At 44.7% G+C, this 13945-nt stretch overlaps 6 protein-coding genes across 6 annotated transcripts; 2 read left to right on the forward strand and 4 right to left on the reverse strand.

Moving 5' to 3' along the window:
• Positions 1-250: 250 nt before the first annotated feature.
• Positions 251-3675, reverse strand: PHALS_00258 (Leucine-rich repeat; the record flags this gene model as incomplete). The annotated part of the gene is made up of 2 exons (XM_024729692.1): positions 251-343; positions 412-3675. The coding sequence occupies 2 exons, from the start codon at positions 3673-3675 to the stop codon at positions 251-253; spliced, it is 3357 nt and encodes a 1118-aa protein (XP_024572303.1).
• Positions 3676-3938: 263 nt separating this feature from the next.
• On the forward strand, positions 3939-6225 carry PHALS_00259 (udp-glycosyltransferase superfamily protein; the record flags this gene model as incomplete). The annotated part of the gene is made up of 7 exons (XM_024729703.1): positions 3939-3959; positions 4023-4118; positions 4186-4341; positions 4402-4559; positions 4781-5840; positions 5897-5989; positions 6067-6225. The coding sequence occupies 7 exons, from the start codon at positions 3939-3941 to the stop codon at positions 6223-6225; spliced, it is 1743 nt and encodes a 580-aa protein (XP_024572304.1).
• Positions 6226-6272: 47 nt separating this feature from the next.
• On the reverse strand, positions 6273-7519 carry PHALS_00260 (trna pseudouridine(38-40) synthase; the record flags this gene model as incomplete). The annotated part of the gene is made up of 5 exons (XM_024729714.1): positions 6273-6684; positions 6741-6854; positions 6913-7101; positions 7162-7235; positions 7304-7519. The coding sequence occupies 5 exons, from the start codon at positions 7517-7519 to the stop codon at positions 6273-6275; spliced, it is 1005 nt and encodes a 334-aa protein (XP_024572305.1).
• Positions 7520-7574: 55 nt separating this feature from the next.
• PHALS_00261 (FOG: Ankyrin repeat) lies at positions 7575-8246 on the reverse strand (the record flags this gene model as incomplete). The annotated part of the gene is made up of 5 exons (XM_024729725.1): positions 7575-7673; positions 7746-7847; positions 7904-8002; positions 8073-8143; positions 8210-8246. The coding sequence occupies 5 exons, from the start codon at positions 8244-8246 to the stop codon at positions 7575-7577; spliced, it is 408 nt and encodes a 135-aa protein (XP_024572306.1).
• An 89-nt stretch (positions 8247-8335) lies between these two features.
• PHALS_00262 (exocyst complex component) lies at positions 8336-11295 on the forward strand (the record flags this gene model as incomplete). The annotated part of the gene is made up of 4 exons (XM_024729736.1): positions 8336-8564; positions 8623-9202; positions 9280-9604; positions 9670-11295. 4 exons carry the CDS (start codon positions 8336-8338, stop codon positions 11293-11295), a joined length of 2760 nt encoding a protein of 919 aa, XP_024572307.1.
• Positions 11296-11378: 83 nt separating this feature from the next.
• Positions 11379-12494, reverse strand: PHALS_00263 (uncharacterized protein; the record flags this gene model as incomplete). Its single annotated transcript, XM_024729747.1, has 1 exon — positions 11379-12494. One exon carries the CDS (start codon positions 12492-12494, stop codon positions 11379-11381), a length of 1116 nt encoding a protein of 371 aa, XP_024572308.1.
• Between the last annotated feature and the right edge of the window lie 1451 nt (positions 12495-13945).

Here is a 13945-nt window from a genome sequence, read left to right on the forward strand (position 1 = left end):
TGATGCTTTTGCTCTTCGAAGCTCATTTTCTAGAGAAATATTCCGCTCTTCACAACGTTCCAAGGTCAGCTTTATATTTTCAGCATGCTGAGCCTCATCTTCTGATTGCATACGAAAATTCTTGATTTCGTTTGACAATGATCCCGCTCTATTCTTTGCAGCCTGCAGATGAGCTTCGAGTTCGTGCTTTTCATGTAAGACGCTGTCATACGCATTCCTTATCACTTTGAGCTGATGGAATAGCCTGTGTTCATATATCGTCCTCCACCGTCGCCAGACTACACGAGATACCGTCCAATTTCTGTGAGATGTTACAGTCTGGGCATGCTGTTTGCAGCGCTTTCTGCTAGTGCTTAATCCTCGCCAAATCTGCAAAACATTTCGAAGAAGAGACCACTGCCGCCGTTTTACTGCATGCATAATCATCTTTTTACGCGCTTGTTGTACTCTTACTAGTCTGATTCCGGTTAGGAAAGCGTCAAAGTGGCGTTCAAGTGCCCCGTACTTGCTAGTCTTGGCATTTTGCAGATTAAACTGTGCTTGAGCTTTCCATGCACCCCACGAAGCGCGTAAGAGTCGAATAAAGTAATGCTTAAACGCTTTCGTCGAGTTTTGCGTATACTTTCGCTTGGCCATGGAGAAATATTTCCAGTATGTCCAAAGTTTTCGAAGACGCCTACGGTTTACATATCGCTTCGCCAAATTCAGAGATCGCCTTGACGTGGCTTGTTCGGACGCGGTGAGTTGCCACGCACAAAAATAAGCGTTCTTTATGCCAAGCTTTGCTTTATGTACACCATTTTCAGCAGTTTGAACATGCCGACGCCACGTCACCCAACGTGTCCACATTCGTCGACGCAATCGAATATTGTGTACCTTATCAATGATTCTTAACTTGTGCCATTCTTGGAAGTGCAGGCGTTTCTGTCGAAATTGTATTCGAGTTTTGAATTGGGTTGCTCGGTGTTGGAGAAGTCGTGCTATCGAAAAAAGATATAATTTCCAATTCCAAAAAACAGTTTGTGCAGAAATGCGCCGTAAATCCTGCCACCGCAAATGTTGCATCCTTTCAAGCGCTCGCTTGATTCTGGTTGTGCGTTTCCATTCACGAAAACACGAACATTGACATTGGTTAGCGAAACGAACTTGCTGTTTTCTTGAAGCTACCCTTTTATTTTGTAAGAAAGCAGCTCCATAGATCCAAGCTTGAAACACTCGATTAAGAAACTGCGTCTCGCGAACTAATTGATTCCTCTTTGCAATCACAGTAATTCTAGTACAATTGATCCACTCAATGAAGATTGATTTTTGCAATTTACGCTGCCGCCTCCTCAAGCAATGTCTTACTTCCTGCTGCCTCCATACTTTACGTCTCCATTGCCAAAATCGATCATGCTGTACAATAAAGCAGCGTTTCCTTCGTATATGGCAAATTTGGTGTGACCAGTTGCAATAGTGGATCCATCGAACGAAATATCGCTTTAGGATCTTTGGTGTTGCTATGGATACTGTACGTTGAGCCATCTCGTCTTTGATTGTCTCACGCTCGTGCAATTGTTGAGCGAGTGTTTGTTGATATGAATGTAGTTTTCGCTGCACATTCGAAAGATTGTTTCGTAGGTCTAGCTCTCGCTGCTCCGACTGCATCAAAGCCCGTATATACTTTTCTTCTCGCTGCTCGAGTTCCTGAAAACGACCGTCATGAAGAGCTGTGACCGGCTCCAGGTGATCTGATTCATCTAACTGTTCATCGTAATTAAGATAAGGTCGCCGTGGTGACAGTATGGGCTCACTTCCACTAGCACATTGTGCATGAGCATGAGACTTTAATGATATCTTGGCAAGCGGTACACTTGTCTCATCGCTAGGCACACCCTCATTTCGTACAGGCGATATCGGTGCGCGGCTGCTCGCGCTGGTGCTTTTCAAATCCAGATTACTTGGGGTGCTGGGAGTTAGCTCGCCATCATTAAAGTCGGAGACAACGTCAGTATTGCAATAACTTAGGTTCAACTTGTGACCGCGTTTCTGCAACCGAGCCGAGCAATTTTGTCGTTCGCTAGGAAATTGCTCTGAACTAAGTCTCTGAGGCAATGAGATGTCGACTTGTTGCTGGCTGAAGTTCGTCCGGCGAATCTTGCACGGTTGTTGTAAGCCTCGCATTCTAGGTGCTGAGTCTCTCAGCTTGAAATCATGAATAGCCTCACCAAGAGATTTGTTCGCGAAATCTCCACCGCGAAGACTTGATCTGAGCTCTCTTGCAGGCGGTACTGATATCTCTAAATCGTGAAAATCTGAGTCCGCATACACTTGGTTATTCTTTTGCACGGATGATGCAGACAGACCGCTCAAATGTGAGTGCAGTGACTGCCTGTTTCTAGTTTCGGGATCTATCTGTTGAGGTGGAAGCTGACGATGATTGGAGTGCAAAGTATTCCTGTCATTGTGAGGGTACAAACGCTCACTAGAGCGTGAGTCTAACCACATACGCCCTTGATTTTGAGTTTTACTCCAAAACGGCTTCACTTCAGAGTCAACCTCGTTTTGCTCTCTTCTTCGACAGTCTGCTGTTTCGTTACGCTGTATTGGATCCGTAGCTAACAGCTCCTTTAGATAATTCACCATCTGACTGCGATTCTTTTCACAGATGGCTAGCAAATTTGCAGTAGTTTTTTGCTGCAATGTAATAACATTGGTGTAAGCTTCTTCCCATGAGAGACAGTGCTGCTTCAAGTCGTCCGAAAGCTGCGACAAAGACCCGCTCGCCAGCTTACGCAAGTAGTCCTTAGCCTTTTCTTTCGGATTCTCAGCTAATCTGGCGTGGGTTCGCATGACAATGGTAAGCATTTGTATCTCCAAAGACTCTTGTTCTTCTCTCGACATTGTATCTTCGTACTTCCACAAGCGCAACAACAGCGGAATATTGCACGCAACATCTTTTGGATTTGGTACACGGTCAAATTTTCCAGTAGCAATGCCCGCCATAACATACGCATAGAAAGATTTATGAAGAGAAATCAACTGTGCGATCCGTTGCAGCTTTTGAATGTTGAAATGGTTCTGCGTGACCATGGATCTGAGAGCGTGGTCCTGTGCTGCGATATCAGGTGCTAGAGCCCGCTCCTTCTTGGTGACATCTGCATTATCCAGCACTTGCAACTTTGTAAGTATTGCGATTGCTCGCAATCTGTAATTCGGCAGGTCACATACAGGATTTCCCATCAGGTTCAAATTTCGAAGCTGCGCGAGCTCAGTCAATCTCTCCACCTCCATGTCGGACGAAATCAAGTTTCCACCAATTGACAGAAGTCGCACTGCTGCAAATTGATCAATTCCTTCCAGGGATCGCAAGTTGTTTTGGCTTAGATACAGCGCCGTGATGGACGCGGATACTGTCGGGGGCACATAACCCAACAAGTGGATACCTTTACCAACCGCATTCAATCTCGCGCCATCACACAACCGCATTCCATGCTGCTTCAGAGCGTCAATCAGCGTCTTTTGTGCCTGCACAGATTTTTTTTGTCCTTTAAAAGCCGTGTCATGCTTGTTTTTCCAAAGCGATGAGCTTTTGCTCTGTTTATTGCCGATGATGGTGTCACGTTTCTCAATCGTAGTAGGCTGACGCGATGCAAATTGGTGACTGTAGCTATTACGTATAGAATGTTCAGTCATTGTGGCTTATCAGAATATCAGTAGAAGGCAGCGCAACATCCAGGAGCAGCACCACGGTGCTAATCTGTGACTTGTGTGCACCAAAAGGCGTACGTTAACGACACGACTCAGACTCAGCCTCAGATTTAGTTTATAGTCATCACTTTTATTAAGATGTTTAAGTACGAGCTATTTTTGCATCATCTCTAAAAGCAGCGTGACGTCTTCCACTTCTCGATTGATCTCCATCCTCCGTCGTCTTGGTTATCCCGGAGCAAAGTAGCATGGCTCGTCGTCTTACAAAAGTGAGTTCATTAGCACGCTTTTCGCCAAATATCCTCCTGTCTTTTACATTGATCTGATTACAGGAACTCGCCGAATTTGAAAGGAGCTCACCCGATTGGTGTACTGTCAGTGCCGTTGATGACGATCTTATGCACTGGAACGCTATGCTTGTTGGTCCCGTATGTATTCATCTCAGTCATTGTCGATGATCATTCGTTAAGTGCTAACATAGAGCTTCTGGTGTAGGAAAATTCACCATACTCTGGTGGTGTGTTTAACTTGGATCTGCAATTTCCTAGTGAATATCCCTTCAAGGCTCCAAAGGTGCGCTTTCTCACTCGGGTCTATCATCCTAATGTGAAGTCACAGTCTGGTGAAATTTGTGCTGATATTATCAATGAGGTGCGTTTCGTATGAGCAACAAGGTGAAGGAGAAACAGTGTCTGATCTTTTGATCTGCAGAATTGGGGACCGACGCTTAATGTGCTGCATTGCCTCACAGCTATCAAGCAGATACTGGAACAGCCAGACATGGACAGCCCATTAGAGCCGGACATCGCCAAGCAAATGCACGAGAGCAGGGCGGACTTTGAAAAGACGGCGGAGGACTGGACGAAGCAGTACGCGTCTTAATTTAAACAGTAGATAGAGAGTGCTACAATATATATAGTACTTCGAGATATATTACTTTGTATTTGAGTAAATTCATGCTTTCAACAAATTCTGGAATGAAAGTTCCAATCCTGATCGCTACGCTGTTAGGAGCGTTTACAGCGGTTTCTGAACACCATCGGAGAGTTGTAAAGCCAGCAACTGTTCTCTGGTATGCTCCTTTTCTTAGTGGCGGTGGCTACTGCAGCGAAGCGCACTCGTACGTAGTGGCGTTGAGCACTGCACAGGCAGCATCAGATGAGCCATCTAAAGACTCCAACAATCAAACCGAAAAATCATCAGCAAGAGATACAGACTTAGAATTACCGTCGCCTCAGCCATTTGAACTACTAATTTTGCAGCATGGCGATTCACTTAATCCGTCGTTCATCCGAGACTTGACAAAGGACATGGCGGCCAAGCTAAAGAAGCACTGGATTGACGAAAGCGAATTTTACTGGAGATACAAACATGATCAAGTTGATCTCGCTATTTGTCATTCAGAACCAGGAGCATGGGAACCTGCACGCTATACGACGTCGCGCTGTCCACCACGAAACGCACTCTACAAAGTCGGACGTACTATGTTTGAGACAGATCGAGTGCCACATGGATGGACTGATAGAATGAACAAGATGGATGAGATCTGGGTCCCCACAAAATTCCAGGAGAAAGTGTTTGTAAGTGGCGGAGTAAGACCTGAAGCTATCAAGGTCGTCCCAGAGGTTGTAGATGTAGAGTTTTTTGACCCTGACAAAGTGATGGAACCTTATGACCTGGCCAGTGACTTAGAATTTGCAATGACGACCAAGACGACAGTGTTCTTGTCTATTTTCAAATGGGAAGAGAGGAAAGCGTGGAAAGTGCTGCTTAAAGCATATGTGGAGACATTTACAGCAGTGGATGACGTTGTTCTTGTGCTGCTTACGAATGGTTACCACACGGCTTTGTCATCGGCTGATGATTTTAGAACTGTTATCAACAAATTCACAATTGAAGTGGCTGGAAATAAGATGAAAGAGCTACCGCACATTCACGTACTTCCATCTCACGTACCTCAAAAATCCTTGCCGTCATTGTATAAGGCTGCCAATGCTTTTGTCCTTCCTTCGCGTGGTGAAGGATGGGGTCGACCCCATGTTGAGGCGATGGCAATGGAGCTTCCTGTCATTGCTACTTTCTGGAGCGGCACAACGGCTTACATGACCGAAGAAAACTCGTACCCACTCAGAGTTTCCAGACTGATTGAGGTAACTTAACCTTAGGTGTCATTAAAAACTTTGCGACTCAACTTGCGACTGTATAGATTGAGGAGGGAGCATTTAAAGGTCATAAGTGGGCAGACCCATGTGTGGAACATCTCAAGGAGCTTCTTCTTCGAGTTAAGAACCATCCAAAGGTAAGATTTAACCAGGAATGTCTTGTCATAGCTTTCGTTCCTGGCGTGATGCTATCGTTTGATGTTTACGCTTGCAGGAAGCTGTTGCTAAGGGCAAACAAGCTCGTAAGGACATGGTTAAGAACTACTCATCAAATATTGTAGGAGAGATTGTTCTCGGTCATGTCAATCGAATTTTAGGGCAGGTTGCTGCACGAAAAGAAGCGGAATATGTAGCAAACCATGAAGAGCTGTAACGTGATGAATGTCAGTAGAATAGATCATTTTCGATTTCCCAAAACACTCAATCTATATGTCTATTGTCTGCATCATAATCCTCTTGCGACAACCAAGTACAATGCAACCAAAGAGCTTTTGCCGGTGCGGACGGACCAGCTTGGGCAACACCAGCAAGAACATTTTGCATTTGATATGGCGGCTGGGTTCCTTCGCCAATTGGCCGCAATGTCCCGATGATGCGCCTTACCATATGCCGCAAAAAGCCATTAGCAACAAGCTCGATGCAGACAAAGTATACCGGCGTGTCTTCTCGGCCTTTGCCGGTCTTCCTTATTTGTTCAATACAAGTTACATGTTGGCAATCGCCATGGCTTTCATCCAAGCTGCTGGGACTTTGCTTGCGGCGATTCAAATATTCAGAGTGAAGGACTTCGCCCCTTCCACACACCTTTGGATCCAGCGAAAATTTGACATTGCTTGAAGTACAAATTCAGTATCTTAGCCTGACTCGAAGCGAAACGAAAAATCGTACCATCGAATGACCACCTTAGCGGAAATCACAGTCCGTATTGTTGTCATATCCTCAAACTGCGGTTTTCGAAGTCCTTGCGAGAATGGTCTGAAATCGTGTGTTCCTTCTATATATCTGTCAACAGCCAATCTCAGTCTCAATCAAAGATCCCATATTTAGTTGACGAACTCACTTAAGTGCCTGATTAATTTGTTGAATGTCGAGTCGTCTACCAAGATACCACGAGTACTTTCCTTGGTCAAGATCTGGTCGATCACCTTGCTGCAAGTAGTAAATATACTTCTTGTAGCGAGATCGTATTCGCGTCGGACCATTTGACGGTATTGTTACGCCATGCACCACTACACGATCACTTTCCAGTCTATTGCAATACGTGGGTCAGTCATTCGTTTCACTACTACCAACCAATCTTCTTCCTCACTTCAAATTGATGCGATTTTTAAATTCGTCTAGTGTCATTTGCAGCTTCGAACTGAGTCGTATGAAACCATATTGCTAAAATGATGATTATTCAACACAGTAGCCAAATCAGACAATTCTTTTGATAATATATAATATCATACATATAGCGCGTGGGTGCCAGCGTCTGTGCGGCTGACTCCAGTGACGTTGACCCGATCAGAAGCCCCCAAAGTCTCTGTGACTGCATCTTCTACCACTTCCTGCACACTTTTCAACTCCACGCTTTTTTGTGTCTTCAGCTGCTGTCGTTGCCACCCGACAAATCCCGTCCCGTAATACGCAATGTGCAGGCAATATCGCCAGCTCAACGAACTCATTGATTAAGTACACTAATGAAACACAAATGTCGCAGTACTTTATTCAGGTTATTTTCTAATAAAATCCTTGATCGGTGGAATGGCCTTCTGCAAGCATGTGCACAATAATCCCGTTGCCATGGCGTACAGCCAAATCCAATGCTGTAGAACCTTCCTACATTTAAATTTAATGTGAGATTTGGCAAGAATTGTGTAAGAAGATTAAAATGCAAATCAGAGCACGTGCCAAGTTCTTGAACGTCTTGTCAATTCCATAACTTAATAGGATTCGTGCTATGTTGTCGTAACCAAAGAATGCTGCTTCATGTAGTGCGCTAAAGCCATCAGACTAATAGAGAACATTATTAATCTTAAAACACTGATAAATTTTTACTGCTGGCCTACGTCTCGTTGATTCACGTTTGCTCCTTCCTGCAGTAAAAACGTCACGCAGTCGTCTTTCCCTTTTTTTGCTGCAACCTGAAGTGCCGTATATCCCTCGCTCTGATTGTGATCAAAGAGAATTGAGTCACTTGCTAGTGAGTATCTTTTTAAAATTCGTGAAGATAACCACATTTGTATCGTTGATTCGTGCACCCTGCAAAAGCAGGTCCTCTAGCTCCTTGACGTCACCATTCGCAGCCGCTGCTAAAAGCAATATCCGTGTCAGTTTGTGCGCTCAATGCTGTGCTGGGATTCGAGTCTAAGGACCTGTAAATAAATTCCCGATCTTCACCACCGATCTCATCCTCACCAGACCAACCTAATCCTGTATAAAATATACTATTTTATTGTTCGTTCGGGAAAGGTCGTCAAAGATTGAAGTCCATAGTGCTCATGAGCTTGATCGACGCCGTCTTTTTCGACAAAAATTTTAATGTGCAGCGGTACATGCTGCGATATGTTGTCGGTGCGGCAACAGACGAGCTCCGCCACCAGCAGCTTTTAAAGGTGAAAAAGTATCGCACCATGGCCGACAATCAAATTGATGGAGTCATCGACCAAAGTTTTGTCAATTTTAACACCAGTCTCGCTCACTTTACCGCCATCTCGAATCAACTTCAAGGTATGAAAAACTAAACCGTTTACTTTTTTAATTTGCTCATTCATCTCTATATTGTCAGACACCCGGGATAAGTTGCTAGAAGTCCAGAAACGAGCGACTGACGGACGAACGATTTTGGGCTCTAAAGCTAAGAATTTACGCGAATTGTTGCTTCAGAAATATGAGGCCAAAAAGGTGATCGCTATAATCAATGACATCGAATGCATTGAGACTGCGCCGGGAAAAATCAACATGTTAATGCATCAACAAAAGTTTTTGGAGGCGGTTGAGACGTTTGCAGATGCACTAGGTTTGGTTTTTAGTGAACAGCTCGTAGCTTTTCACGCTGCGACTGGACTGCGCAACGACCTCATGGAATGCAAGCAAACAATCGAAGACCGACTGGTCCATGAGCTTCAGCAAGCGATCTATCTCAAGAGGGCTTTTGCCAACATCGCATCACGTACAAATCAATACTCATTGGCGGCGATCGAACATGAGCTAAAGAACGAGGCATATCTCGACCATGAATTCGATACGCTTATGTTGCAAGTGTCCAATGAAAATGTTACTGGTGGACAAAGTCGATCAAGTTGTGTTGCTGTCACTCCTCTGCCAACAATTAACGCAATACAGACTGTTATCGGTGCCGTGAAAAAGTAAGTCTACTGCGAGAAAAACTGTGGCTTAAGAGTACTAGACTTCATGGCAATTAATATTGTGTCTTTGTGAGCAGATTGCATCGTGAACGAGAAGTGATTGGCACGTTAAAGAATTCCATTCAGCCTGAGCTCGATGTCGTGGTAGCAGAGATCACGCGTCTTTGCAGAGGTATTTTCAACAGTAGCAATAGCACTTCGTTCGCAGATGCATTTACCGAAGCAGCTTTTGGCATCTATGACCACTCTAGAGATTTTAAAATATTTCTGCGTCTACTCTTTACCGCATTACGTCGTGTTGCCCAGCGACACTATCTTGTCGCTAAATACTTCGAAGTTGATGGTGAAAAGTGGGACTACGGCATGCTTGAGGTGCTTTCTAAAATTTCTGGCGTTCTCGAGGTAATGTGAAGAAATTGTATGGGCTTCTTTGCAGGAATAGTGCGCTCAAACTTTGTCTTTTGTAGTGTATTGTATGCGAATATCTTGATGAGACCTCGTTTCACAACCCAGCGCTCAAACCATCGACAGTTTCTTCCAGTGACACGGAAAGACTTTTCATGTTGAGTCGTAACAAACAAGCAACTCAACAAAAGCTAAGTGAGGCCAGCTCTTTGACAGCAAAACGCTGTCGCCTTGTATGTGACCCAAGTGTCTTTCACTTGCCCGAGGCGTATGAGGAATTGGATCGCATTAGCAAAGATCTCCATCAACTTTTTCATGCCAGCTCCGTAAAGTCACTGTCGCGATCATTTTCTGGATTTACAGCTTTTCTAAGCAGCTTTATTGTTCAAAAGTGGATTCCACAGGTCAAAACAAAGGCGCAGCAATTTTTAGCCGCGAAAGCGCGAGCTACTACGCCAACTTGCCACCTTCCTATTCCATCGGACACTAGCTACCAACCGCCTAGTATCGATAGTTTGCTTCATGTGATTGAAAATGTTCGCATAATGATGACCAAGATGCCACTTCACGCATCTGACCTCTCCAGTGTCCTCGAGACCTCCATCTCAAGCTGGCTAGAAGAATGCGCTGAAATTGTTCGAGATATTCGAGAACAGACGATAAACTACCAACAGTTGCAGAATCAAAATGCTACTTATGCTGACTTAGCTGCTCTTTTTCACGAGTACGAAGGATATCAACGGGCAAAACAAGGCAGTCCAATTCCACATTATCATTCCAAAGTACTACCAACCCAATTGACAATTAATGCAATTACTGGGAATCAATCAAGTACTGAAGAACGGATAGCGGCTAGAGAAATAGAGCTTGAGAGTGATCTTTACGATCCCGATTTTTGGATGCAAGGCACAAAGGGCTTACTTATGGACAATGCGCGCGTCGGTATGCTAGGTTATGCTAACAGCGCATGCGATCTTATTGCTATCTATCTCCAACGTATAGGACGAGGTCCGGAAGCAACAGATAAATCGCAGACAACCCCAATCCTGACCTCACCAGCACTATCAATGGCACTTCAAACTGCGAGCTGGCAGTGCAGCGCTCTAGCTGACGAATGTCTTGTATTCCTGCGTCGCGAGGTGCGTCTGCACTGCTGCTATTATCTTAAGCAGCTCGTTTCGCTGCGATTCGATATGGAAGAAGGTTACTCGACCATGGCCCAAGAAAGCGTCTTAACACTCAACCTGAATTTGTCTTCGATTGAGACTGTATTGCAGCCGTACTTGTCGAGTGACAAGATGACCATGATATTTGATGGAGTAGAACAGCTGCTGTCTCGTCTATTAATCGGCAACCTTGCTCAAATGACGAACTGCACGTTTACTCGAGGAGGAGTTCAGCAGATGCTGCTCAATATTGGGGCTCTTCGCCAAGGTCTGACCGGTACTTTATACTCGTATCCCCGTGGCGCGTCATTATCAACTGCATTATCGATATCTTCGCGTTTAGAACATGCTAAGCGATACTATCAGTTACTCAATCTGTCTGAAACACAGCTTGAGATGTTCCTCTTGGCAAATCGTGCTGCGTACTCACACGAGGATTTTCGAGCTCTATGGCACGTGCATGCTCCGCACCGTCTCCTCACAAAGGGAAGCGTGAATAAACTTGATAGCATTTTGAGGTAAGGATTTCCTTGCAGAAAAGTAAATGCAACTTTATCTCCAAATGCATAACTCATTCAACATATTTCTTGGAGCCTTTAAACTTGTCATCGTTGGAATAAAAAGTCCCAGTCTTGTGTATCAGTATGCGAAGCAGGAATTTCGGTGGAGGGAAACAATGTTCTACTGGTTCCACAAGGTCTTGCCACTCGCGTAGAAACAGCAGCAGTGACCGGGTTAAAAACCTCGCGGCTACTAAGAAAGTCGGGCAACGGTGGGAGCGAACGATGAGCTGGTGGTAATACGATTGGTGTACGCGGTGGTTGTTGTTGCTGTTGGCCCAATGGCAATCCCGCGAGCGGTCTAGTTGGTAGTGGCAAGCTGACGGACGGCACTATCGGCGTGGGATGAGGCGGTCTGGTAGCAGCTGCTACGACGGCACAAGCAACAGTAGGCAAATTTGTGGTCGCACTTCCCTTTAATCCGCTTGTCGTTGACATTGGACCAGGGATTGAAAAAAGCGCCGGTGGCGAAAGTGCATGTAGCAATGATGACGCTGCCGGTCTTGTCACTTGCTGCAAATGAGGCAACGACGGAATCCGTTCATGTTGAAAATTCCTCGATCTCTCAATAGGAGGCGGAGGCAAAGTCACTTGAAAAATAAAAATATCGCCAAATGGTAATTTGCTTTGCATTTCTCTCTGCCTCTGCTGCTCTTGATGCTGTCGCAATGTTGGTAGCTCTGGCAGACGATCTTTTTCAATAACTGAAGGCTGCAACAACGGCTTTAAGATTTGTTGTTGTTGATGCTGTTGCTCAGCTTCCCTCCGTCGGCATCGAATACGTAGCCTTGCGCGCTCCCGCATAACCTCGCGTGCGCCATTGTCTAGCGTCCTTCGACGCTTGCGTTGACGTTCACACTGTTTTTGACGAGTTTCTGCCCTATCTCTGTCGCTAAGTTTGTGGCGCCATAACTGCTGCCGCCGCCGATTTTGGGCACGTAAGCGTTCACGGGCCTCGTCGTCTAAGAGCGAACGACGTTCACGCTGCCGTTGTGTATTTCGCTCGCGCTGAAGCTTTGCTATGGGGTCGGATGCTTTATTTAGAGAGCGAAAGTAGCGGTATTTAGCAGCTCGTCTATTAGTGAGTCGACGTCGTCGCTGATCAGCTAATTCGCGTGGAGGCGAAGCGTATTGCCGACGGATGCTTGGTGGCGTCTCCATTTTTGGAGTCGTGGAGTAAGAAATTCTGAAAAATTTTGGACATGAAAAATATTTGTCGAATTGTTGACGCTTGTCACAGCTAAAAAGATAGGATCAGCGCTTGCGACAGCAGCAATTTTTTAATATTTTACTGAAGCGTGTTTGATTGCAGTAGTCAATTTATAGAACGTTTGGCTCGTAACATGACAAAACTGAATTGCAGTCACTGCATCTGACATCCATGCCGGAAATGAAAACAAAAGCTACAAGTTGCACCAGACATACAAAAGCAGATATGATTCACTCTAATATTACCTCTTGCAACATTCATGAGAATTTTATCAGTACGATTATGCTGTATCGTACCAATCATGCGTAATGACTTTGCAATCATAATGCAATTAATCCTTTTTTAGCATTAAATCGTCAGAAGGCTGTCATGTGCACGGGCACCTCTCGATATTTTCCGCATAGTAAATGTTCAATAATGTGTCTCCATTTCTGTTGTCACTTGCTGCTGTCGTGCATTCAGCTGAAAAGTCGATTTAATGCTCAGCTATAAATTGTTCAAAAGGTGCCTGCTAGCACTGAACAGTATACAAGATTCTGATGCTGCTGTCAATTTGTCCTTGATCGTCAGTGAATAGCTAATTACCTTTGCGTGCGGTCGTTCCGCGACATATTACCTACAATTGACCTGATTTTTTTCGTTACAATGTATCAATTTTCAGAATTATAAACCTCGAGTTTGGCTCGAAATTCATTGATGATTTTGCTTAAAACAATTTATTATACTAACAACCATCACAAATCATACCGGCTGTACTTGAAGCAGCGGCGGTCAATTAAAATTTTGCGCTCCATGTGGACTACCAAATGCTGGCAAGAGTGTTAAAAAGTATCACAGTCAGTTCTTGCATTGGGTGAGAGCGACGGGTCGTCCTACCTTGTCTAATCTTGCTTCTCTAAGCTAATGATTTTGTGACGCGTCCATGACCATTACCAATCGAATAGTCTGATTTGTCAACCCTTGCTCGTCCAGCACACTCTTCAGCGGATGCTCTTACGTGACCTATTCTCGTGATCTTTCTCCGCTTTGGCGGCTCGTTGGGGCGCTTGCAGAAGATTCATTATTCATCGAAGCAGATATCCCACAAGAGTGCCATTTTCATAACTTGTGCAGCGGGACTGCCGTAGCTTTGCGCTTGAGGAAGCGAAAGTTAGGTCACCGACATTTCGTTCTTTACAAGAACCAATAGGAGTGTAACGGATCGCAATCCGCTACCTCCAAGAGTAGTTAGTACCTTACATAAGCCTAATAAGCTCTTCGCTTTAAATTCAAAACTGATTTTTATTTAGGGAGAATAAAAAAAATGCCCCAACTTTTGCCATATATAAAAAATATCCCAGTAATTAAAAAAAAATACCCCAGCACGTAAATTATCACCGGGGAGCCGTAATATTACACAACA

This window comes from Plasmopara halstedii (genome assembly GCF_900000015.1).
Source record: "Plasmopara halstedii genome assembly, contig: Scaffold_110, whole genome shotgun sequence".
NCBI classification, from domain to species: domain Eukaryota; phylum Oomycota; class Peronosporomycetes; order Peronosporales; family Peronosporaceae; genus Plasmopara; species Plasmopara halstedii.